At 40.3% G+C, this 24,928-nt stretch overlaps 1 protein-coding gene across 1 annotated transcript; it reads left to right on the top strand.

Moving 5' to 3' along the window:
• Positions 1-1,589: 1,589 nt before the first annotated feature.
• DRC8 (dynein regulatory complex subunit 8) lies at positions 1,590-24,656 on the top strand (the record flags this gene model as incomplete). Its single annotated transcript, XM_079550308.1, is given in 10 exon segments — positions 1,590-1,738; positions 7,127-7,260; positions 14,021-14,105; positions 17,010-17,082; positions 18,352-18,354; positions 18,356-18,502; positions 21,815-21,894; positions 23,536-23,578; positions 23,673-23,739; positions 24,526-24,656. Coding segments are annotated over 10 exon segments (912 nt in total).
• Positions 24,657-24,928: the final 272 nt, after the last annotated feature.

Genomic DNA, 24,928 nt, shown 5'->3' with positions numbered 1-24,928 from the left:
ACTGTCTTACCACTTCATGTTCACAATGGCTCAGATCTACACAAAAACTGCTGTAGAAACACAAGATTCTCAAATTTCCACAGCAAGCAATGTTGTCCTTATTTTGGGCATGGGCTGGGCATGAAAATCTGAATGAGTGGGAAAGCATTTCTTAAAGCATTCATTAGGGGTATCTGGTAAACACTTTAACTTTACTCAGCATTTGTAAAATGGCTCTGAACATCTTGTGATGAATCAGGTGATCCGGAAAATGACATAGGGAACATAATCCTTGGGCACAATACTTAAGAACAAGAAATTTCACACTGAGAAGCTGAGAGAAGTAACGAAAAAGCTCTGTGCTCATCAAACCATGTATTTTGTTCTTCAGTTTCAAATACACAGCTGATCTGCCACAACAGATCAACAACCAGCAAAGATGAAGGTTTTGTATTTGGAGACATTGAGGGAACAAGAAATGGGACTGCATCACACTGAAAGATAACGGCCTTTCCTTCTGTTTCTGCTACATTCTCTAGATTTGGCTTTTGCACTGTTCTCACTGAAACTTCTGTTATCTATTTGAGAGGAAACAAATCCATGTTACTCATGTAGTCAAAACACGTATTTTGAAGTATTCGGTTACTTTAACAAACTGGTAAAATCTATAGGTAACCATTTGGAGGGATAAGCTTTGTTAGAGAGCATAATCAGTTGTTTTCCCAACAGACTAACACTTTACATTCTCTTGGGTATATATTATACCCTCTTTACTCTGAGCTACGTTCAATAAAAACAGAAATATGTGGTTAAAAGGCATTGTTGATTGCTATTTCCTGCAAATAGCAAATGTTATAAGTAAGTGATTTTCTAGAGCAAAGAAGCCCTATTTCTGTTCAACACTGGTGGGATTTTTTTTGTATTCCAGGCTTCCACGAATAGTTAACATCTCGTGTTTGTTCGGGAAGTATGTCTGAGCATTTGAAGAGGCATTCTCCAGATAAGCTTTGCAATATTTTAACATTTCACAAATAATACCAACTGTGGGGAAGACAGTGCTTTGGTTGTAGGAAATTCTTTAAAAAAAAAAATTAGTTCCTATGAATATATGGTTGCATCTTACTGGAATGTTCATATTTGTATTTTCCCCACTTCCACAATCATTTGGTCGGAAGAACTGCACATTGCAAGTACGTCTGCTAAAATACACAGCTATATTTAAACTGTGTTTCATTTAATATCACTGAGAATATTTTAGCTGCTTCAGAGCGACGATATTTAGGATAACATGTTCTTTCACTTTCTAAAGCTGAGATGGAGAAATCTCTGCAATTGCCGGGAAGACTGTTTATTAAAAAAAAAAAAAAAAAAAGGAACATTGTGAAACGGCAGATTTCTGGGACTCGTCCAAGTCTCCCTGCCAGGACGGCGGTGCTCGTGCCTGCCGCTGCCACATGCGCCAGATGTGACTTCAGTGGTGCGTTCTGTCGCTTTCGCACGGCGCTGGGGGCACGGGGAAGCCGCGGTGGCGGCGGAACGGGCGGAGGGAGGGGAGCGCCCGCCGGGCCGCTGTGCCCCGCGTCGCCACGGCGACGGCTCGGGGCCCGGCCATGGCGGAGGAGGGGAGCCGCGAGGGTAAGGCCGGCAGGTCCTCCCTGCGGGGCCACGCGCCCGAGGCGGACGGGGCCTCCCCGGAGGCGTGCTGCTGCCTGCGAGACTCAACGGGCCTGGGCGCGGGGAGCGAGGGGCCCAGAGTTGGGTGACGGCGTGGGGCGGTGCCAGCCCTCCGCCAAGGAAAAGTGATCCGTGCCGCTTGGGGCACCGGGGCTTATTTTTAGAGGCGGGCATGTTGTGCTTCGGGAAGAGCTGCCAGAAAGTGTGATTTTAAGGCGAAAGGTAATTCCTGCCGCACTGGTGTCCGAGTGTCGTTTCCAGAAGGTTGCACTTTGTGTGCAGCTCGCCACAGTGTCACTTCTGAATGCCATCTTTTGTGTAAATAAACACATGGACGTGGTAGTGCCTCGGAGATTGCGAACACCAAAAGAGAAATAGTGTAAAGAATAGATTATTTCATATTAATGAGTAAAAGTGGGATTTTCTGTGGAAAAGTATAAATAGCTGTTGTGGGTAACGCTGAGTGAGGAGTTTGATTGTGGTGGTATTGTAAGAGCAGTTTGGATGCATTGCATACAATCAGAGGTAGGACCAATGGCACACCAGTGAGGTCTGCTCTGACCATCTGTTTTTCATTTCTGTTTAGTCTTGAAGAGATGTGTTCCTTCATCATTCCATTTTTGCCACAGAAACAGGCACTGTGCTGGCAGAGGAAGCTGGAGATTGAAGGATAAGGGTTTGGAAATCTGAACCTTTGGAGAGTCACAGAATCACAGAATTGTAGGGGTTGGAAGGGACCTCCAGAGATCATCGAGTCCAACCCCCCTGCCAAAGCAGGTTCCCTATACCAGGTCACAGAGGTAGGCGTCCAGGTGGGTCTTGAACATCTCCAGAGAAGGAGACTCCACCACCTCCCTGGGCAGCCTGTTCCAGTGCTCTGTCACTTCACTGTAAAGAAGTTCTTGTGCACATTTGAGAAGAGGTAGTCTGGTGTATTGGGAAGCTCTGGCTCCATATATATTTTGGGCAGCCACTCTTATGGTATTGAGCTTTTGCACCAATTTGTTAATCCATTGGCAGAAACTATTGGAGAAGGAAGCTTTGGTAGTAGTGATGGATTTTGTTGTTTTTTTGATTGCTTGATTAATAGCTTCTAATGCATTTTTTTAGTTCTAATTAATTTTAAAAAAGTGGAAGCACTGTATTCCCAAAGACACACCCTTTTGTTGATTATTTTTTAACTACTTTGGGTATTTTATCATCCTGTAAAGAACTGTTCCCAGGAGACCACCGCATGTTATCTTCTAGGGGAAAACTGTGCTGTCAAGAATTCCATTCTTGGCCCTTCCTGTCAGATTGCAGGAAGGTGGCAAGCTGGGCTTTGGTTTCCTGTCTGTAGAAAGAAGACAACGACTTGTATCTCATGAATAGTGCAAAAACAAGGCATCTAGCTTCCCTTTGGTCACTCATGAGAACATGCTCTTACTGAGCAGATGAGTTGCTTATTGCCTCATAGAGTGTTTCATCACTGAGGCAAACTAATAGTGTCTCACTGAAGTGCAAAAGCATCCCATAAGAAAAGGTGGCTTATCTCCATGTTGGAGTTGCTCTTAGACCTCCTGCAGATAGCTGTTTGGGAGTTAATTAAAATTCCCAAATCCTGGATTCCTGCAGCAATTATGCTTTTGACAAGCATTCTACATAAACACAAACTGCAGCTTTTACTTTATTGTGTCTCAAACAGAAGAAAAGCGCTAGTTGCACTGTCAAATAATTAGTCTTTAGGGTATTCCCCTTGGTTCTTGGTAGTACTGTAGTTCCACCTGCTTTTGTGGTAAAAGTTTCCCTTAAGTCCTATTATTTTCAAGTTTGTCTTCTTCAAAGTTAAAATGCTTACTTTAATGTTTAGCAGATATACTGGATGTACACAAGAAAAAACAATGCAAGGCCAAGGCCTGCAGCCTCTTTTGTATGACACTGCTAACTTGTTACCCTCTAGCTTACATAATTGTGAATAAAATCTTGCATGTGTGTGTGTTAATATCATGCCCACAGTATATGGAGCTGTATGTTTTATGCATGAATTTATATTCCTAGATTTGTGCTTTCAATGTTGTTTAATTTTTTTTTTTTTTCTTTATGCCCATCTCATTACATTAGACTGCTGCATCTTTCTCTTTTGCATGTTCGTCCGTATCTTTCTTTCCATTATTCTGTTTCTCTTCCCTTTTTTGCTACTTAGTTCAATCTGTCTGTTCTCCGGTTTGTTCTCAGGTACTTTCTTTATAATTTGACAGAACGTGTCAGATTTTCTAAGTTTTCATATCTCTGATCTCAATGCTGATGTTACTAGAACCTGAAAGTAAAGTGTCAGACCAGTAGTGCCTGAAGTAAAATTAGATGGAAGACAAGACATATTTTTCTCCAGCTGGGATTTAAGAAATTACATGGAAGTACATAAAAGAGAGAACGTTCAGTGTGGCTTTATCATTATGGGAATGTTGTGTATGTGATCAGTGTGAGAGTTTTACACACACCATATTCTTTGTGCTACTTAGCACAAAGCATATTAGCATATTTAAAATGCAATTAATAAGTCAAGAATTTGAATCCAAAAGGAAGTAGATTAATTTAAAATCTAAAAATTAAAAGTAAATTAAATTAAATTCTGAGCTCTTGTTGCACACCCGTATGGAACTGAACAACTGATTCTGGGTAACAGAGGTCTTCCAGAAACATACCTGATTCTGATGTGAAGACTTAAGGACATGGACAATAGCCTTTCTCTGATGATGATTTTCTCTAGTAAATAGTAGTGGTTCAGGGGTTCAATTTACTGCTGCAATATGTAATTAGTCCTCACAGATCCTTTTCCCAACTTGTGAGAAACTCACATTGAGGTTGTTAGTGAAGATGGGAAAGAGTTTTTACCTCTGTTTTATAGCCTTACGTAAATGTAGTACCAATGTGTTGAGCCGTACACACACCTGCTCTTTAGCTGCCCTGCTTTGCTACCTGGCGTGCTGGTGAAAGTAGAGATACACTGCAGTTTACTTTTGTGAAGAAGAGGCTGCACACCCCATTTAACTGTTACCTTCTGTGAAAAAGTGGAGTTGCCACTGCTTCATTTGCCCCTCTGAGTCTTCCTACATCTGTGAGTAGGATCTAAATGTTCTTCACATTGCCTTGGTCTGCTTTGAGTCTGTATTCATTACAGAAATTAAAAGTGCTCTGTTGCTGTTCGCTGTATTTTTGTTGAGTTGTGAGTCCAACATTAGCGAGCCTGGTGGCTGCCATGAGTGCTGTAGGCATTTGTAACCATTAATTGTGCTCACAGCTCACTTAACGGGCAGGAGAGTTTCAAACCTAATGCAGCAAAGTGCTTAAGCTGTGTACGGCTTTGGGGAATCCTATTGAAGGTGATAATATGATGCATATGATGTTAAGTACACGAGTCCATTTAAATATTTTGCTGTACTAAGGATTTTAAATTGGTTTTGGGGGTTTTCAGGGGTTAAGCATCAGCATACAAAGTACAAAAGCTGTAGACTAAACACTTGCGATAAACCTTCAGGCTGACGTATTTCATCGGGTGAGTTATCTCTAATTGTAAAAGAAGCAGTGTTTCTTTTGAGGAAAAAAATACAACATTAGCATACGTTAAAACAAATAGCTTTCATAGGGCTCAAGCAAGGACTATTTCATCTGTAGAAGAAAACCTGAATATATGAGATCCCTTAAAAAATCAGTGTGTAGTCTTACCACCTGAGGATTTAGAGATAAATACTACTTCCTCTTGTTGACATCGCTGTGAGAAATTGTTTGAGGAGGAAAGTTGATATCTTTTATTAGGTCGTAATGCGGTTTAACATGCGCCTTGACATCACTTTGAGTTATGTTTTAATATTTGTACTTGAGACTGAGACAAAGAATAAATTGTGCCCATCTTTTATAGATCAGCACAAGCTGTAGTCATCTGATCCTCTTGGCTATAGTCCTGCACTAGAAGTTATCTCAAATGCATGTAGAAGAGGTAGTTGCAGATTGGCAGATTTCTTGTTTCCATGGCACATAAAATAGCAGAAGTTATTCAGTGTGGCTGTAATTCTAACTGACTTACTGAGTACAAAATTAACTGGTTTGCAGAAAGGGTTTAAACTTTTTTTTGTCTTTTAAACAATGCTAACCAGCAGATACGCAGCACTGACAGGGAGCTGGAGAACACCCACAAATTCTCTCTAGCAGCAGTTAACATGTTATTAAGAATTTCCATTAGTCTGCATACTAATTATTCTGAGATCTGAGGATTTATTTCTTTATTTTCAAGCAACCTTAATTTATGTGAGCAGATACTGCTTTGTTGCTATTTATGGTGGGATTTGGCAGGGTGAGGGTACGGGGCAGTAGCTGTGGCTACCGTGTGAGCCTGCAGGGACCTGCTGCAGTGTGAAAGGCAGGGGTTTCCCAAAACCAAACCTGGCCAGCAAGGGTTTTGAGGGTGCACTGTGTGTTAGTCCCATGGGATGTTTTTATAAATGACCTTTAACTGTGAATGTCAATCTTTAAAATTAAATACAGATTTCAGCTCTTTGGAAATATGAAATATTTCCTGCCTGATGTTACATAGGTGTGGGTGCTATGCAGAAGTCGTGCAGATGTGAGCTTGGATAGAATTTCCTCTAGTTCAGCCTGCTGCTGCATACAGCCATCGCTTTCAAAAACTTATCAGATTTGAAGTTTTTTGAAGAAGTTCCATCTTCAATATGGTAAGGATTTTTGTGCTGCTGGTTTAACTTGGCAAGAGGTTCTGGACCTGGACCTTGTTTACTGGTGGTTAGGTTACAGTGAGACGTGAGTTGTGAAATTTCTCCATGAGCAGCATGTGTTCTTTTTTCTGCCTCAAATGGTTATAGAAATGTCTTATCCCATATTGACAATAAATGTAAATGTCTTAAATTTGTCAGCTAAAGTACTGTTCAAATTCCAACTATGATCCTTATGCAAACAAAAATATAGTTGGAGGTTCGTATGTATTCATAATGTGTAATGAAATGGGTTTAGCCCTCCATGTGATGCTTTCAAGACAGCTCCTTAAGAAGCACGTAGCTGCACCTAATCCCTTGCTGTTTTATTTCTCTTTGAAGCTGCTTTGGTTGGTCCAAGTCCTCAGGCCAGAGCAGTGCAGATAGGATGGCAACCAGTACAGAGGCTATATTTTTGTAAGCCCATTTAAGACCCTTTCAGGCAACTTGTGATATGTTATATAGTGGCAGTGTGTATTAGAAGTCATACTGAAAAGCTCTCCTGCTCCCACAATATTCTAGACAATTATATGTCTTTCAAATGAAGGAAGTTTAACTGCTGTATTCTAGCCACTGCTGGAGTTAAACTTCACACTACTTTATGTTTGTAATAAATAACTTCTAAGAGCTTTAATATCCACTTTATGCTGATCTCTGATGACTTCATCACCCAGTGGCAGTTTACTGAGCATAGCACGTTTATGAGACGCTCTGTGCTGACACATGTTCAGGCAGGTGAACGTGTGTGCTGTTGGTGACAGGTCAGTGTGCCCTACCAGGGCCATCATCCCCAGTGCTCAGCAGCACGACCCGTGTCTCAGGGTGCACCACAGCACACTGCCTTTTGGGCAGCTTGGGGGAGTGCGTAAGGCTGGGAGTGCTGGAGTTGTCCCTTGTGGCTATGTAAAGTCCAGGAGGAATGGAGGCTCTGCCTTCAGAGGGCACACATTACAACAGCACAGGCTGCTTTCTGGCCCTGTGGCAGACTGTGTTGACTCTTACCTTTCAGCAGCAGCTGAAGGTATAGCACAACTCCCAGCGTTGCCAGAAGAGCTATATATCCTTGCAGGGCAGTTTGCCACTCGTGATGAAAGAGAATATAAGTACGGGCTAGACATAACTCTTTCATTAGCTCCCAGGTGTAACTGGGATGAAAGATATGGAACAAATTGCAGCAGTGGAGATTAGAGTTTTTGCCAGCTCTGAGCTGCAATAGGAGTACTGCCTGGTACAACTGCCAGAGTTGGGAATTTAGGGATGCACAGGACACCGCTAATGGAGATTTATGCTGAGCTTATCTCTGCCTGATGAAAAGGGAGACCGCACGAAGCTGGTATTGACTTCAAAGAAAGTATAGCAATTATTTTTTGCAGGCTAACAAACCTCAAGTGCTGTCATTTTTTTCAGTTCTGTCTAGGAAGGATAACGTTAAGACTTTCCTCAAGAGAAGTAGAAGATAGTAATTGTATATTACCTGTGAATCACGTATACAGGAGGCAGTCCACATCTATGCAGAGGTCTTTTTTGCTCTCTTTCAACGTCAGCAAGCTATCTCCACATATTCTGCTCAGCAGACAATGAAGATTTTCATATTAAAAGAGAAACATTTGCCCCAGTCGTTATGCAGGTCACTGTGGCAAAGTGTGTCATTTCATTGCCCTCATTGCCGCTTGTATACAGTGACAGGTATTTGGCAACTCGTCTGCAGACACCAGATAGCAGAGGGAATGTTTTACTCCTAGAGCTAGACCTGTGCAAATGGTTAGGATGAGCAGTATTACTCAGAGCTTGCATTTTTGGCTCACAGAGCGCTTGCCTTCATGAAGACAAACTCAACTACCACTTGAGTAGCTGCAGAATAGATGATGAGCCTGGCTGGCTGAAAACCAGATCAGAACTGAGACCTGTTAGGTTTAATTTGTACATGTGTTTCTCCTTGAGAATTCTTATTGGTGCTGTTTCCAAAATAATAATGTGCAGCTGTTGTGAACATCCAGCTGAGGTTTGGGAGCAGAAGGTAGCAAACAAGGCCGACTGCTGGAGGAGACAGGTGAGGCCAAATTCTGGGAACTATAGCTGAATATTTCATGCTATGTTCTGATAGCCATTCTAAAAATGCCACAGCTGCTCCTGACATAAACCACTTGACAGCTTATCCAATGAAAATGTGTGTCATTATGATCCAGGACTTAGAAACCTTTTGTGTGATGTAAGGTCACTGTAAGTGTCTCACTTCAGAGTTTGGCAAACTGTCTTGCTCAACCCTTCTCTTCAAGAAATGCAGAAAGACAAAGTAGTGATGGGGTGATACAGTTTTAACACATGACAGAATATAAGGAAGAAAAAGAAAGTGGTTTTTTTGTAAAGGCTGCAACAACAAATACGCAAAGTGTGTGTATGGGAACTGCTGAATCATGGCCTGAACCTCTGATGGATCACCTGAGGTGAGCCATGAGTCAGCCACGGGGCACAGCTGAAGGCAATTCACCTGTGCTGCTGGAAGGGGTGGAGCCTGGCTGCACCTCTCCTAGACCCATTGAAGAGCTGACTACCAGCAGGGAAGGATCTCTTCTGGAGATCTACTCTGCTGGAGTTTTGTAAGTGAGCCCAGGATATGGGTAAGTGTCCTGTCTTTTCTGCTTTGGTGTAATAACTATATAGCCAAGCTCTCTGGTATACCTCATAACTATAACATCTGTACATTCATTGATTGTACAGTGTGCAAGAGCTGACTTGTGTGAAAGCTGGAGGAACCAGCTTTTTTAAGGTCATGGCAGGTGCTGTTGTGTTTTGAAAGATGCTCAGGCATTTCTGGTGTACGTAATGAGGACTCCAGATTTTTTGAAACTCTAAGAGATTATTACTACTTTCTGTCTGGAAGTTTGGACATACGTGGGACATACTCATCATGTGTTTCTTTTTGTTCCCAATACTGTGCTTTATTCAGAAGACAAGGCAGTAAGCTCTGTGTTACTGCTCACAGCCCTAAACTCCTTAAATCGGGGTCAATGATGGGTTAAGATAGAAGGAATAAGGTGCTTATGGAGGCCAGGTCAGAGCATTAGTTCTCACTATTGACCATTTCAGAGTCCAGAGGGCTTAGTGCTAAGATGATAAAAATCTGTGAGCTGTAGCTCCAGGGAAAGGAGCCAGGCAGAGTGCTACTCTACACACCTGACTGCAGCGTCCCAGCAGCCAGTGAGATAGCAGGAGATGGACAGAGGCAGCCAGGGCTTTGGTGAGGTGGAGCTGTGCACAGTCTGCAGAGCAGCAGCCTCGCAGCAATAGACTGGACCTTGGAGAGGGCTGGGGGCTGAGTGTTCACTTGCTTGTGCACTTTCCTGCTGTTTAGAGGTAGTGGTCCTGCTGCACAGTATCATCCTGACTGGTCAAAACAGGAAGCAGAGAACCTGCCTCCTGTGCTGTATATGGGGGGATCCAGCTTGCATGATTATTTCTGAAGGGAAGAACTGCTGCCTAGTAACACCAGTGTGGCAGAGGCTGACAGCCTCCACTGGGCCATTTTCCTAGCGGGTATAAAAGGAAGTCTGTAGTATAGGTTACAAATGACTCACTAGAAAATGCCTGAATCTCTAGCAGTTTTAACCTGGATTAGTTGATCTTGTGGTTTTCTTCTTTTCTGGGCATACTGCTAGGTACAGAACACTTTATCAGCAGGAGGATCCAGTGCAGTAGCAAGTCCTGGCTCCAGTCTGCACACCTGTATTTCTATGGCCCACACTTGTTGCTCTTGGCTGGATTCTGCTATGGGTTACTATCAGGGCTCTCCCTAGATGAGGAACGCCTTCTTTCTTCCAGAGTCTGTCTTGCGTTAAATTGCTTTGGCTGGGAATGTGGTATGCTGTACTTCCCAACATGCGGCCCTGTCATACAAACCAGCCTCTGCATCTCCTTTTCTCCTCTATAGATGCAGTCACAAATTTGTTTTGTAAAGTGAAAGTGGAGAGGGTTGTACCCACAGAATCCTACAACAAAAATATATATATAGGTGTATAAAAACTAATCACTCATCAAACTTCAGCAGGTGCTTCAGATTTGAGAAAATTGAACTCCATCTGAATATAACTAGGTGATATTCCATGATCATTTCCCAAGATTATAGGCTTCTCTGCTGATGCTTATGAAGATTGGTGCTTCAATATATATGGATATCTATGTAGATATAACATAGGTGCACAGATTGCATACAGTGAAAGCATCAGGGCATATTTTTGGTGCATTTCCTGAGTTACATGAAGTGTTTTTTGTGGGGATTGATATATGACTGTATTCACCACTCAGACTAACTGCCTACCAGGGAGCGACGTTTTCTCTGGTGTACCACAGAACTTTGGCATCATTCCCCTGTATGTCCCAGAGCTAGCTTGTCATCAGCAATCAGCTTCTGCTCGCGAGCTGCTTTGAACAGCAGGAAGGAAAGATTTTCTTGCCTATAGTGAAGGGGAGAAACTAATCACCTTCTTAGTGCAAAATGAGTCTAATCGTGAAGGGCTGCATCTCAGTGGGACGTAATTTTTACTTCTTTGTGAATGCTTGAAAGTGACTTCTACAGAAACCAGTTAAACTCCTTTCTTCTTCTAAGAGAAAGGCTAAAACTCAGTTTGCCTACAGATTATTTGATGATAACATCTAGAACAGAGAGCGTTATGCCTTTTCTAACTCTGCAGACCGTAGCTTGGACCCCTAATAGGGCTATGTACCACTGTCTGCAAAGACTTCAGTTCAATCATTTCATATTTCACAAGCTTACAGCTTAATCATATTGTTCTTTCCTTTTCTGATATCTGCTATATTTGTGTTTTGCATACTATTGGATGTTCAGAGTGGAGAAGAAAATATTTCTCTTGTCCCATTATTTCTAGAGCTTAACATAAAATTAATGCTTCAGCATACTGAGTTGACTGTACTGTACTCTTCCTCTGGAATTGAGGTCACTAGACACAATCTAATGCATGCGTTTTCTTCTATAGAGCAGAAAGGTTTTGCCAGTAAGTCAGATTCAAAAGGCTTCAAGATTTTCTGTGTTCCTTTCTGTTAGTAATTTCTTTAAAATAGAATAAGTTAAATACTGTAAGGCTGTCGTCTTTGGAGTGGGGAGAGCTTTCTGCATTGCTTTTAAGTCAGTCAGGATCCTGAATGAACTTCACAAGGGCAATCCAAACATTTGTGGTGAAATAATTTCAGGAGTGGTATACTTTGCTTTAGAGTTAGGAAAGAGAAATAGTAATATGACAACGCCTTGCTATCACATCACCAAGAATGAATCTTAGGAAACTAGACTGGCTTTCCCTTTTTGCTCTGAAAACAAAATATCTTAATAAAAATGACGTGCTTAGTTCGGAGTCTGAGATTTCACTGGTGCTTAGTATTACAACTGCTCTTTAGTATCTTTAGGTAGTGATTCAGTAAACAGTTGCTTAAAAGCCTGATTAGATCTTGTAAGAGCTAATTGACAACCTCCTGTGAGCTGCAATTGTGAAGCTGCTTTTTCTTGCCACAGATTTGAGGACGTAAATGTTATAAATGTCTTTTAATTAGAACTACAGCCATATAGAGAGAGATTTATATATATAATTTTTGTGCTCTCACTAATAATTCTGTTGTGATGTACTTTTGTAGAGTTCAAATGAAAGAATGGCTGCAAACATCAAAGACCAGTTGTTTTTGCCTTTTAGTTCATTTCTTTCATTCATTTGCCTTGCACACCTACCTAGTAAATTGGGAATTGCTGTTGAGGGGAATGTGGTACAGGCTTCACATCTTTGTGAACAGCACCACTCTCCTGTTCCATTGGAGAACTTTTACTGCTTCTAGACACGTTTATAGGATTTTAACTCCATATTAAAGCTGTTGATTGTCAGAGGAGTAAGAACTTCATTAGTTATTTCTGCTTGTTGGCCAAACCCTTTTCTAGAGCATGCAGTTCAGATCTTAAGCAGAGACTTCACACTTTTTTTGGTACCTTGTTCATCTCCAGCTGGCTCAGATATTCCCAATAGCCCAACCACCTTCTCATCTCTCTTGTTTGCTTGGCATTGCGTGGTGAGAGAGTACTGCTTGTGGTTGTGGGGATGATGGGGAGAGCTGGAATTTGTAAAGGTTAGTTGTAGGGGTCTTACAGAACAATGTTGGAGTGGTCTTAGCAGGGTGATTATAAATCCTATAGCTTGGATCCATAAGCAGGAGGAGGAGGTTTGTTGAAGTTGAATGGAGATGGCAGGGGGCATCTCATTCTGAATATTTCAGCCTACAGGACCAAAGCGACTTCCTATCTTTTTGGTTGAAATAATGGCAGGTAGGATAGATATTAAATGATACTAGAGTAGCCAGGGCTTCTAAGTGTAGTCACTGATAGGATTCAGTACTTTGTGCTGGTGAGCCATGATAAGTGGATGGAGAGATCTACAAAAGAGCTGTTGATAAGAACCTGTTCAACTGAAAATAGAACAAGATGTAAATGACTCCAGATCTGGCTATCACTGGATAGAAGCTGTATCTCTTGTCCTTTTGGACTGACCCATTCAGAGGCAGCCCCATGTGAGAAAAGATTCACCAGAGGTCGCCAGAGACCTCAGGGTTTCAGTACACCTGCTTTTAGCCATAATATGGTACTACAAAGAGAGGATTAAGTAATTAATGAGATGCCTACATGCGGGTAGGAATTTAAATATAAATACAGTCAATTTTATTAAAGTATACCTGGACTAATGTTTATAAAGGCTGTTTCAGGTGTGTTGAGCAGTAACATCAAATAATAAAATGAAGTCCATGGATGTGTCCATCAATAAAACCTTAATCTTAGTCTTTACATAGCTTTAAAAGCGTTTCAGGGTATCATATTGTGTGAATGAGTTAATCAGGCTGCCTTGGAACTAAATCTTTTCTGGTAAGCAGCAAATACCGCTCTCTAGCATTTTAAGTGACTGTTTAAGGTTGTATTCTTTTGATGCTGCTTTTTTCTGCATATAATTTCTCTTCCGTGAAAGGACTTTTTGAACTAACAGAGCAATTGGGCCCCAGGGAAGAAAAGGAAGCTCATATAGTTAAATGAATGGTAGCATCTTGCAAATTGTATTAATTGGAAATAGCTTTTTTAAAATGCTCATTGCTTAAAAGTCTAGCAGAACCACATCTATTTAATTGCTTCTGTTCCATACAAAGACTGAAGCTGCAGTCTGTGAGGAAGAAATGTCACAGCTGGGACAGGTGTGCTGCTTATGGGCCGTCTTCAGATGAGCATCAAGTGCTGGTGAAAAGTCTGGATAACCTGAAGAGGAAATAATTGTTCTGAAGGAACCAGAAGACTTAAGGCTGATTTCCTGCCAGTCTTACTTAACTAGCAGTGCCTAGAGCTGTATCTAGTTCCTGCTAGAACTGGGAAAAGTAGAAAAGGGTAGTATGGTGAAGGAAACTGATACTGAATACAATTTTCAGTTAATGCTTCTAAAGGACGGCTTTCAAGACGTTTATTCTCATACCTCATGTGATAGAGAAATAAATGCAAAAAAACCCGAAACAACTGACAAGAATTTGAATGAGTTTATCGGCATTAAAAAGGAAGTGGAATGTTATCCCTGTTTTTTTTTTTTTTTTTTTTTTTGCAGATGGTGTGGTAGCTGAAATTGAGAGAAAGATTACAGAAGCTTTTGAGGCATTTGATCATGAAGGAAGTGAAACTGTGGACGTCAGGTTTGTAAATATGTTCACATAGAGATATTACAGGCTGTAGTACAGAGATAAGTAACTCTCCCAACTTGCATCTGCCTTACCAGAAAATGTAATTTAAACAGTCCTTTTGACACTGATCAGGCAAGTATTTCTTTGTTGGTTTAATAAACATTTTGCATTGTTCAGTGGTTGGAGGCTGAGATTCCCTTGAGAAAGGGATGCAAGACTGGTGGGGCCAAGAAGCAAGAAGAGGGTGAATCCAGTTAGGAAGTCTAAGGCTAGCAGTTACTGCTAGCAAATCTCTGCTCTAATAGCTCATTTGGCTCTATGTCCTGGGTACTGAATGGATACCTTCACTTTCAAAATAATGTCAGCACATCAAGGAGTGTCCCTGCCGGTCTCTGCCATGATTACATGCTCTCAGTAGGTCATCCCTACTTCAGTGCAGTGCACACATCCCTCCTTCTCTGGGGTACTGCGACATGTGGCTATTGCTCTCATGAGGAAGTGTTTTAGGAAGCTCACATGTAGGTGTATCATATAACCATACAATAACAGTATGTAACAATGAACATAAGGATGAACACAGTTGTACTAAGAGTCCATGTAGTCAAGTATCTTCATCTGAGCTAGTAGTTAGTTGGGGAAGGAATAAGGAATTGAGCAAATGCACAGTATTTCTTCTTTATTGTATATATGTCACATATATACACTCCTGATGTTGTGACTCCTGATGTTGTACTTTATGTTAGATAGTGAATCATTGTTCTCTATGTATCTTCTGAACACCGTTGATGATTTCATAGCTCTCTGTCAAATCCCTCCTCCATCACTGAAGTTCGATGCTGGAGAGTCTAGATATGTTTAATTTTTAATAAGAAACTGTTCCATTACTCTAGTCATTCATTTTTGTGATGCTTCTTAAAGGGCCTGTCTTTTTTTTTTTTTTTTTTTTTTTTGGCATGACCAGAACTGGGGGACTGGGATGGCCAAGAGAGTCAGGAACTGTACCTGCTAAGGCCTGCAGAAATAGAAACAAAGTATACATTTCAGGGAGTAAAAAGGTCATGGACTGTTAGACTCATCAAGGCATAACAATACACAATACATAGCTAATGGACGTCAAATTTAAAAGTTCTCAATGTTAATAGTGATATATTTCAAGTTTGAATATTTGACAATGCTACTTCAATTTCATTTTAACATAAATATTCATAACATGGAACAACATTACTTTTGTCATAAAAAATTAAACACGCTTATGTCTCCTTGAATTTTTACAAGCTGTTGTCACTGAAGATTACCAAAGGATTTCTGCATATTTCAAACTACTGTTTTCACAAGAATTTCACCAGATCTTTTAATTGTAATTCAATTAGTTAAACTCTACAAAGGAGGTGCAGAGCTGATGAAATTTTTTTTGTCACTAGACAGGATGTGTGAGGAACTCACATGTGAAATGACTTTTCAGTTTTAGTTGGTAGGGGAATTTCAGGACAAGTCTCCACATTTGGTTCACTTCTGTTCCATCCTCCCTCAAGTTTTTTTTTTTTTAAAGATTATTTCCTTAAACCTATTGGTTTATCTCCATCCTCAAGGAGGTGCTCATTGCTGGAGCTGCCCTGCTGTCCCGTCAGCTGCCTGCTCCTGGCTGGATTGGTGGCACCAAGGAACCCCTGACCCTCACTGTACCATGTCATACTTGTTTATTTGTTTGTAATTTACATCTCCGGTCTTGTCTGCATAGATGTAAAGTTTCTACGCTCTGCAGCGGATATAGAGCTTGAGAAAAATGTTACAACAATTAAATGATTCAAATATAATTTTCTTTTTAATGTTTTCATTCAGCCAGTAAGTTATAACATGTGAGAAGGGACATTCAAAGTCTATGTAACACTGTAAATGTACTATTTCACAACTAATTTTAATCAAAGAACAGTTATGACAGTTTATTGCTTACGATTTTATTGCAGGGCTGTGTCACAGTAGTGTGACTATTAATGTCTGATTATCTTATATCAGAAGGTGGCAGCACAGCACAATTCTTAGCCTTGATTGTAGCCTAGAAGTATGAGTGTTATTTCCTGAGATATTAGGTATGTGTGAAGAATATGCAAAGCTACACTGGCTTGACAGAATAACACAAGCACTGGGTAACTCCTAATGCAAATACAAGAATTAGTAAGTAATTAAGCTTAAGGAGGATAGTGTTTCATTTCTGCTTAGAATATATCCTATGTCAGTGACATCTGTGATTTTGCAAATGTTGCCATTGAGAGTATGACATCTAAGATGAAAACCATGACACAAAATTGTCATTGTGTCTGATCTACAAAACCTATATGAACATAAGCTAATTTGAACTGTATTTTTGTATGTTGGGAACTACACAGTGGAAACTGAAGCTGCTGAACTAAATGACAGTCAGGAGGAAACTAGAATTATCTATCTGTGCAGCAGGAACACAAGGTCACCTCACTTTTGTAATTGTTGTCTTCTGAAGTTAGAATTTGTATCTTTATAGCATTTAATTAAACCTATGTTTTTGTGACCTTTCATCTCAATAGACTTCAAAGTGTTTTATTAACTATGCAAATGTAGGCTTTATTGCAGTTAAGCCTAATAATTACAGGAGATCAATTGAAAATTATCTTGCACACAGTAATGAACACAAGAGTAATAAGGAATTTTTGGGGAAACTGACAGGTATAATTATACCCTTCCAAAAGCTGCAAGATATGTAACACCTGTAAAAGTAGGCATTGCTTTCTGAGACATTATCTTAAAAGTCATATAGGTGTGCTTATGCATGCAGGTGCTCATACATGCGTGCTCCTGTATGCTCGTTCTGAACTGATAGCTGTATTTGCCACAGCCACTCTTGTTTTGCAGAATCACTGACACAGATGTTTTACTTTCTTTCAGAGAGATTGGTTCAATTGTCAGGTCACTTGGTTGCTTCCCGACTGAGGCGGAGCTACATGAACTGCTTGCAAAGGTAAAGGATTTACATATTTTCTTTTATCTTGTCTTGAACTTGCACAAGTTTGACCCTTCTGCCTTGCTGTATGGAGAGCTGAGTTCTTTTCCACAGGTGAAAAGAGAAATTGCCATGTGTCATGGAAGTGAACTAGGCAGTCTCTCAGGTTGCTGTGAAACAAACCTTTATGCTGTTGAGAGAACAACACTGATGGCTTAAATTGGGGATTTTGACTGTCATTTACTACAGAAGGCCACTGTGACACTGAGCCATGGTGGAGGGCTGTCTGTAGAAAATGGAGGGATAGAATGTTTTTGGCTGTTGAAAAAGATTGCCTTAAACTGCAATTAGATTGCATATCCAAACCCTAACTATCTACCTGCTCTGGACATGCCATAGACAAATTCTGGATGACTAAATAATAAAAATTATTCTTGAACAGGTATTAAAATTATACATAAAAATCCAAAAATATGCAGAGAAAAGACATGGCAGTTTGTCTCCAACAGATTCTGTTACCATTGCATCTTATAGCCAGCCTGCTCAATTTTCAGTCCTGAGGCCTATCCCAGTCTTGAGATTTCTCAGTTAGGTAGTCTTTTCTTTCTTGATTACTCAAGTCTGCAAGTCAGAATTCAAACATAAAGACTCTCAGAACTTAGAGGTCCTCCTGATGATGTGGAGAGATAAGGAACTTCTGCTGTCTTTCTCTACAGTTTTTCACCTGTGCTGCAATTTTTATCTCTTCAACATATGCTTTCCATATGTAATGGAAAGGCTGGAGTTATGGTGCCATGGCAGGGTGGGGTTAATGCATGGGGCAAAGTAGTGGGAAAAAGAATTTGCACAGTTTTTGAAAAGTAGTATACCTTAAGGAATGGACAGTTCTGGAGCTGAGAAGTGGGAGAGGAATCTTTTCTTTTTTTTTCCATGTATACACTAGTGTCATGGTTTAACCCATCAGGCAGCTAAGCACCACACAACTGTCCAGTGGGATGTGGGAGAGAATAATAAAAAAGTAGAACTTGTGGGTTGAGATTAAAAACTAATACAGAAAAAGAAAGGAAAAATAATAATAATGATGATAATAATAACTATCAATATTTACAAAACAAGTAATGCGCAGTCAGTTGCTCATCACTAACCAACTGATGCCCAGCCAGTCCCCAGCTAGACTCTGCTCCTCTGGCCAACTTCCCCACTTTTATTGTTCAGCATGATATCATATGATATGGAATATCCCTTTGGCCAGTTTAGGTGTGCTGTCCTGATTCTGTCCCTTCACAGCTCCTTGTACATCCAAAGCCCGATCATTGAAGAAGCTGCAACATACTTGGCTATGTGCAGTACTGCTCAGCAGCAAGTGCAACATTGGTGTGTTATCAACTTTCTTTTTCTCTTAAAGACAAAACATGGCATCAAATTCACTCTAGCCCAGGTAAAACCAGAACAGTCAGGTTGCTGAGAGTGTCTCTCTTTTCTTTGTATGATTATGTGCCTGTCTCTCATCAGTACTTGCTCCACCTCTTGTAGATCAGAGTTTAATGAGAGAAACCTTGTGCAAAGTCTTAGGTCTAGCAGTGCTAACTGCTTCAGATAATGAAGTGCAAGTAACAATTGGAGGGGAAAGATCTTTTAATGTGATGCTGCATTCTGTCTGCTGTCATTCTCTACTGTCAGTAGTAGATTATTCTAGCTTCCACCAACAAACAAGATAAAATGGAAAGATTATGATGCTTAGTAAAGATATTTTTACTGTCCAGCAGATTTTTTGATTACAGTAAATGGGCAATATAATTGACTCAGGATACAGATTTAAGAAGGAGATGCTTTGACATAGAATTACAGAATCTTAGTTTTAGAGCTGAAGGGAGCCTTTGATGGTCATCTAGTCCAACTCCTCTGCAGTGAACCTCTCCCCTCCAGTCCAGAGGAACCTGGACAGTTAAAGTCCTGCCTCTTCCTACCAACTTTTTTCCCCCCTCTGTTTTCAGCATAATTGAAAATTTGAGATAAGTAATGTAACAAAGTACAGTGTAATGCAGCTATGAGATGGGAAGTTCTGTGATTCTGTGATTGCATCTCAAGAATTGTAGGGGTTGGAAGGGACCTCCAGAGATTGAGTCAAACCCCCCTGCCAAAGCAGGTCTTGACCTATACCAGGTTGCACAGGTAGGCATCCAGGCAGGTCTTGAACATCTCCAGAGAAGGAGACTCCACCACCTCCCTGGGCAGCCTGTTCCAGTGCTCCATCACCTCACTGTAAAGAAGTTCCTGCGCACATTTCTGACATATGATATATGCAATTTGTTTGTTTGTATGAGTAGGGAATTAAAGTTTTCAAGTGTTCATAAATGAAACCCTGACATAGGTTCAGTACCAGAAGAAGACTGCCTTGTATTATGCTGATCACTAATATTAAGTTATCTAAATTTATATAAGGTACAATTACCATTGACTATGGTAATACCACTTAATCTAGATAAAGTAAAAATTTTCTCTGGCGGTCAGTTTCTCATCAAACTATTTCTCCAGTATTTTTGCCTTTTTAAAGCTGCGGATTATTTCTGTTTTTCACTACCTCTCTGCAACTCCTGAAAGGAGGTTGTATTGAGATGGGTGTCAGCCTCTTCTCCCAGGTAACAGCAATAGGAGGAGAGCGATTGGCCTCATGCTGTGCCAGAGGAGGTTCAGGTTGGATATTAAGAAGAATTTTTTTTCCTCAGAAAGTCTGATGAGGTATTGGAACAATTTGCCCAGGGAGGTGGTGGAGATATGAAACGGGATGAATGCTACAGTACATCTGTTATAGGAGCTGTGGATGTACCCAAAGAAGGGAACAGAGCAGCATCCATGGAGCTTGAACAAGTACTGTTATTTTAACAGCCACTTGGGGGGGGGAGGGGGGGAAGTAAATCTAGGTACTTATAGACTTGGGTAAAATTCATACATTCAGTTTACTCTCACATCTATTTAATATTAGAAATAGGATTAATTTTAGCAGTTGAAGACTTTGCTAGGCCTGTACAGCCACTGGAATGGCAGCTATTCTAGAAGGTCAGAGGGAGTTGAGGTTTCTTACTACCTCAAAGGGCTAGGTCTGTTGTCAGGAAGTTCTTCATAAACTGCATTCTGGATGCAAAGTACAAACAGCACACCAAAAAGAGAGTCAAATCTGGATGACATTTGTCATATATTATATATAGCTATATTTCATTTTTGATCTGTGGACTTTTGAACTAATGCAAATTGAAGCACAGATGTTCCCTAAAAACATTCCATGTACAGATAGCTCTCAAAGTTGTGATGCAGTTCTACATTTAAGCAACTTAATGATTTAGACAACACCCTACTCTCTGACCCAGCTCCCAGGAAGGTTTATAGCGTTAGATCTCCCTGGCTCAGTTAGACATTTCAAATCAGTGCCTATTTGAGTCTTCTTTCAACCTAAGCTGTGTCTGTAAAGAGCCTGGCAGGGTGTGACTGTGAGACTACAATTTAAGCATCCAGTTTCAACACAGAAGCAGACTGGCTCCATTAAGAGCTCTGTTTGGAGATAAAACTTCGAACTTCTAGGGAGAAGATGCATTCAAGTTGTAGGGAGCAGTCTTTTACCATGTAATGCCATCAGAATGCTACTAGAAATCCATGATGTTTTGGGACTAATCTGTTAATTTATTTGAGAGGCAAAGGGAAGCTTTTCTTCTAGGCGACTGCGAGACACCCTCCCCCCCCCCTCAGGATGTGACACAGCAGGACCTCCCCAGCTCTATGATTGACGTGTGGCACATGCTTTAGGGGTGTAGACAAAGCACATAAGGTATATAAGCTAGAGTTCACGTGTAATAAACGCCATTTTGCTGTCCATCATATTGGTGTGTACGTGCAGTTATTTGGTCCTGACCTGGTTAGGGTTAGTAGTGTAGGAGGCAGTGCAACAATGCAGTAATTTATGGACTGACTTATGACTGTTTCAGACTGCCCTGACTCCATCTGTCTGCTTCTCTGGACCTTTTCTTTGTGACTCTCTGGCTACAGAACTTATGGAGGCAATAAATTCCATCCTTGAGATGTACTAGACAGGGTCTGTGTCCAAATTAGCACATTAAATGTGCCCAGAAATATCCTTGGGAACTGAAGCCAGCTGGCACAGAGCAGCCCATGTTTATGATAGTAAATGTTTTATGCTAGGTGGCTGTACTAAATGGCTGCTGGGGAGAAGTGCCCACAGACCCAATGCCCAAACTGGACCTGGTAGCTGTTGGGCAAAAGTTTTTGATGGCATATGCCAAAACCACGCTGGGGAATGTGGTGACAGTGTGCTGTGATGGATGATCATGTTGCACAACCTGGGGATGCTCCAGGTCATACCTGCCTTCACTAATATAATTGTGGTCTGAATTTTAAAACCACTGCTGAGTTATTGTGGGAGATCAGTTAGGTGTCCAGTTCTGCTGCGTAAATGGCTTCTAAGCACAAGAGGGCAATATTGAGTTGTTGAAAGTTTCTGAAGTAGCAGGCATATGTTTTGTCTGGGAGATTATTTCTTCCTTGAATTCTATTTGAGCAGAAGTATTTCAGGCATATGTTATGGTGCCATGTGACATTACATTCACACATAAACTTCATATAAATACTCAAAAGTCTAAATCTGTAATTATTGCAGGGCTCACCTGACCTCAATTTTCTGATTGTTCTATTAGTTTGCTAATGATTCATATAACCTACCATGCTTAAGTCTTATTTTTAGGTAGAAGAAGAACCACCAACTGGATATGTTCATCTAGAAAAATTTCTTCCAGTGATGACAAAAGTATTACTGGACAGAAGGTAATGTAAACTGGGTCTTTAGTTTACTCCATGGTTGATTCTGAATGAATTTATCTGCAGTAATTTTATTTAACTCGAAGGAATACAGATTTTTTTTTTTTTTTTTTTTAAATTAGGTTAGGTAGTGAGACTTTTAGTTCATAATGATATGGTCTACATAAAATTGTGTTATTATTTGTACCAATAGCCCATCAGCTTATAATAATGAATTGTGGTAACATCTAGCTATTGTATTTTTAACGTGAATCAGAGTGAATCAGAATTTGCTATTTCAACTCTGAAAATATTTTATATACAAATAAGGTCACAGCCATTACTTTATCTGAGTTACAGTTGCTTGAGAAGCATGGTCTGTGAAAGTGTATTTTTAATAAGTTGTATAAATCAGCTTCATGTTCATGTCTCAAAGTGACTGCCAGGTATTGTTGAATATACACAACCAGCATTCTGCTGATCTAAAATATTTGCTGATCTACAAGTCTGGAAAAAGAGTGCTGTTCATTATTGAAAGGTACATACAAATCTTTGGATGTACGCAGGAACTTGTGCTATTTTGATATTTTGCACAAAAAGTAGTCTTAACTATAGGGAGTTTATCTTTTTAAAGGCAGTAACCAGGGATTTAGTCTTGCCCAAAACTCAGAAGCTATTTTGTACATGGAGCTCTTTTGGTGTTCTACATATGAAATAGCTATGGGATTTCCCTCAAATGTCTCACAGCATCCTGCAGTATGGGGCACTCCCTGAGGCTGTGTTGAGTCTTTGTGCCTGTGCCTGGACAGGGACCAATCAATGATGTTTGGTTCCAGCACGCTGGCACGAATGCATTGCCTTCCCAGTCTTCTGCACTTCTGCACCTTTGCCTTCTCTGGCCTTCATGGCCTGTTTCTGGGTTAACACTGATGTTCAACTCTTCACAAAGTGATGCCTTGCTGCCCCAGGCTCTCTCCTCCTCCTCCTCCACCCCATCAACACAAACACACACACACAAGAGCACACATTTTTCCAGGCTAGCTCAGGCTTGTCGAGACTCACGTTTATCTTCTAATGCCGTGTCTATAGTTCACTTTATCCAAGGGCACTTGAGATCTGAATCATAAAGAACAATTTGGTTTTTAGATAGTAAAAGAGTGAAGTGAGTCTGGATGAAACAACCAAGCATTTTAAAATGAAAGCTGTGAAATCAGGTGCACTATCGGCACACACATACACCCAGTGCTGTGCTCTGTGGAACTGTTGCCTGTTGTCAGCTCAATAGACTGTCAAAGTCCCACTAGGTGATCTGTTGCTTAGCTACCAGCCTACCTGGACAAAACTTTGTTTTCTTGGTTTGGCAATTTTCTGTTCCCTGCATTTGCTATGTGGAGTGATTCAGCAACTATTGATTCCTAGTAACTCACTCAGCCTGTTCAGACATGCAAAAGCAACTCATTTGGCTTCTTAGCACAAAGAGAATGAAACAGGAATACAATGAAAGACACGGGGTGAAGATATGGAAAGTTCCATAAAGTCAAACTGGACTTAAATGTTTAATAGACAAACTAGGAAATAGGTTTTTCCTTTCTACTACTCATATTTTATTATTTCAGAATGGTACAGCAGCCTTACAAACTTAACTCTTTTCTGATTCAATGGTTTCAGCTACAGGCCTATTCCAGAAGATGTTCTTCTACATGCGTTTGAGGTCTGTAACTAAATATTCAGGTACCTAATCGCTGGGAAAAAAGTAGCTGATGTAGTATGATGAAAACACAACAGTTTATCCCTTTTGTTTAAAGGCTTTAGATGAGAATAAAAGTGGATACATTACTAAAGAGGATCTGGTGAAACATATGACTGAAGAAGGTAATATGATTTTTATAATATCACTGTTTATGTAAATAAACATTACATGTGTATATGGCACCTTGCAGTCCTAATTCTTGAAGCTGAAACTTGCAGGAATAGGTACACCATCTTCAGGCAATCCTGTTGCCTTCATGAGTGTGTATAGAGTGGAACATTTCCCTGGTGAATAATGCAGGGAATGAACATGTACCTGCCTTTTTGCAGATATTATAAGATCTTAAAGAGTCATAATCTAGTCTTGTGAATATTTTGTGATTCCGTGCACATTTTTGTGCTTCCTAAGGATGTGACTTCTTTTTTTCCTCCCTCTAAAACCTCAGTTTAGATTTTGAAACGTTTCAGGCAATTTCAGTACTCATTCATTCCTGCATTATCTTGATCTTATTCTAGTGCCCTTTGCAAACAAAGATTCAAAGACCAGATTTAAGTTGCATATCATGCAATTTTCAATATCCCTTGAAGAGCCTGCTTTTCTTGCATGGCTGATTCATGCCTGCCTGCCTCAAGTACAAAATGACAAGCATGTCTTGTGCAAGACTGGGTGTTTTGGAGCTTGTGAATTAAATGTGAATCAAAATATCCAAGCCCTCTGTCGTCTTTTTTTTTTTTTTTAAACTAGCTGGCTTGGCATGCAGGACTTCTGCATTTGCAAAAGTGAAGGAACTGGATTCTTTTTTCTGCACATAAACACTGAAAAAATATCCTGCGGGAGAGAAATGGTAATTATTCTTTTCAGAGCTTACAGATTACCAAGACAAAGTGTTACTTTCCTTTCTTTTTCAGGTGAACCGTTTACTGAGGAAGAAATGGAAGAGATGCTCTCCAGTGCTCTAGATCCAGAAACAAATGCAGTTCATTACAGAGACTACATTTCAATGATGATAGTAGATGAAACTGATCATCTTCCACAGTAGACTCTGAGGTGCCTTTTGGTAACAGCAATGTAGCTTAGCAGTTGGTTGAAATTCCAAGTATAACAAAACACAGTGTGTGACCTTGTGCTTATAATTAAATTCAAATCTGTGTAGTTAATTTCCTTAGATTCTGTCTATATATTCAAATCTATTCACACTTGGAAAAGGAGTTCTTGACAGAAATAGTATGTAAGATTTGGAAAAGAAATTATGGAATTTGGTTTGAAAAATAACAGGAAAAATAATGGAGTCCAGAAATGACTTTGCAATTG

The sequence above is a fragment of the Tetrao urogallus genome (assembly GCF_951394365.1).
Source record: "Tetrao urogallus genome assembly, chromosome: 2".
In the NCBI taxonomy this organism is placed as follows: Eukaryota; Metazoa; Chordata; class Aves; order Galliformes; family Phasianidae; genus Tetrao; species Tetrao urogallus.
The sequence above is the reverse complement of the archived record's forward strand: the minus strand, read 5'-3'. Positions and strand labels throughout refer to the sequence as shown.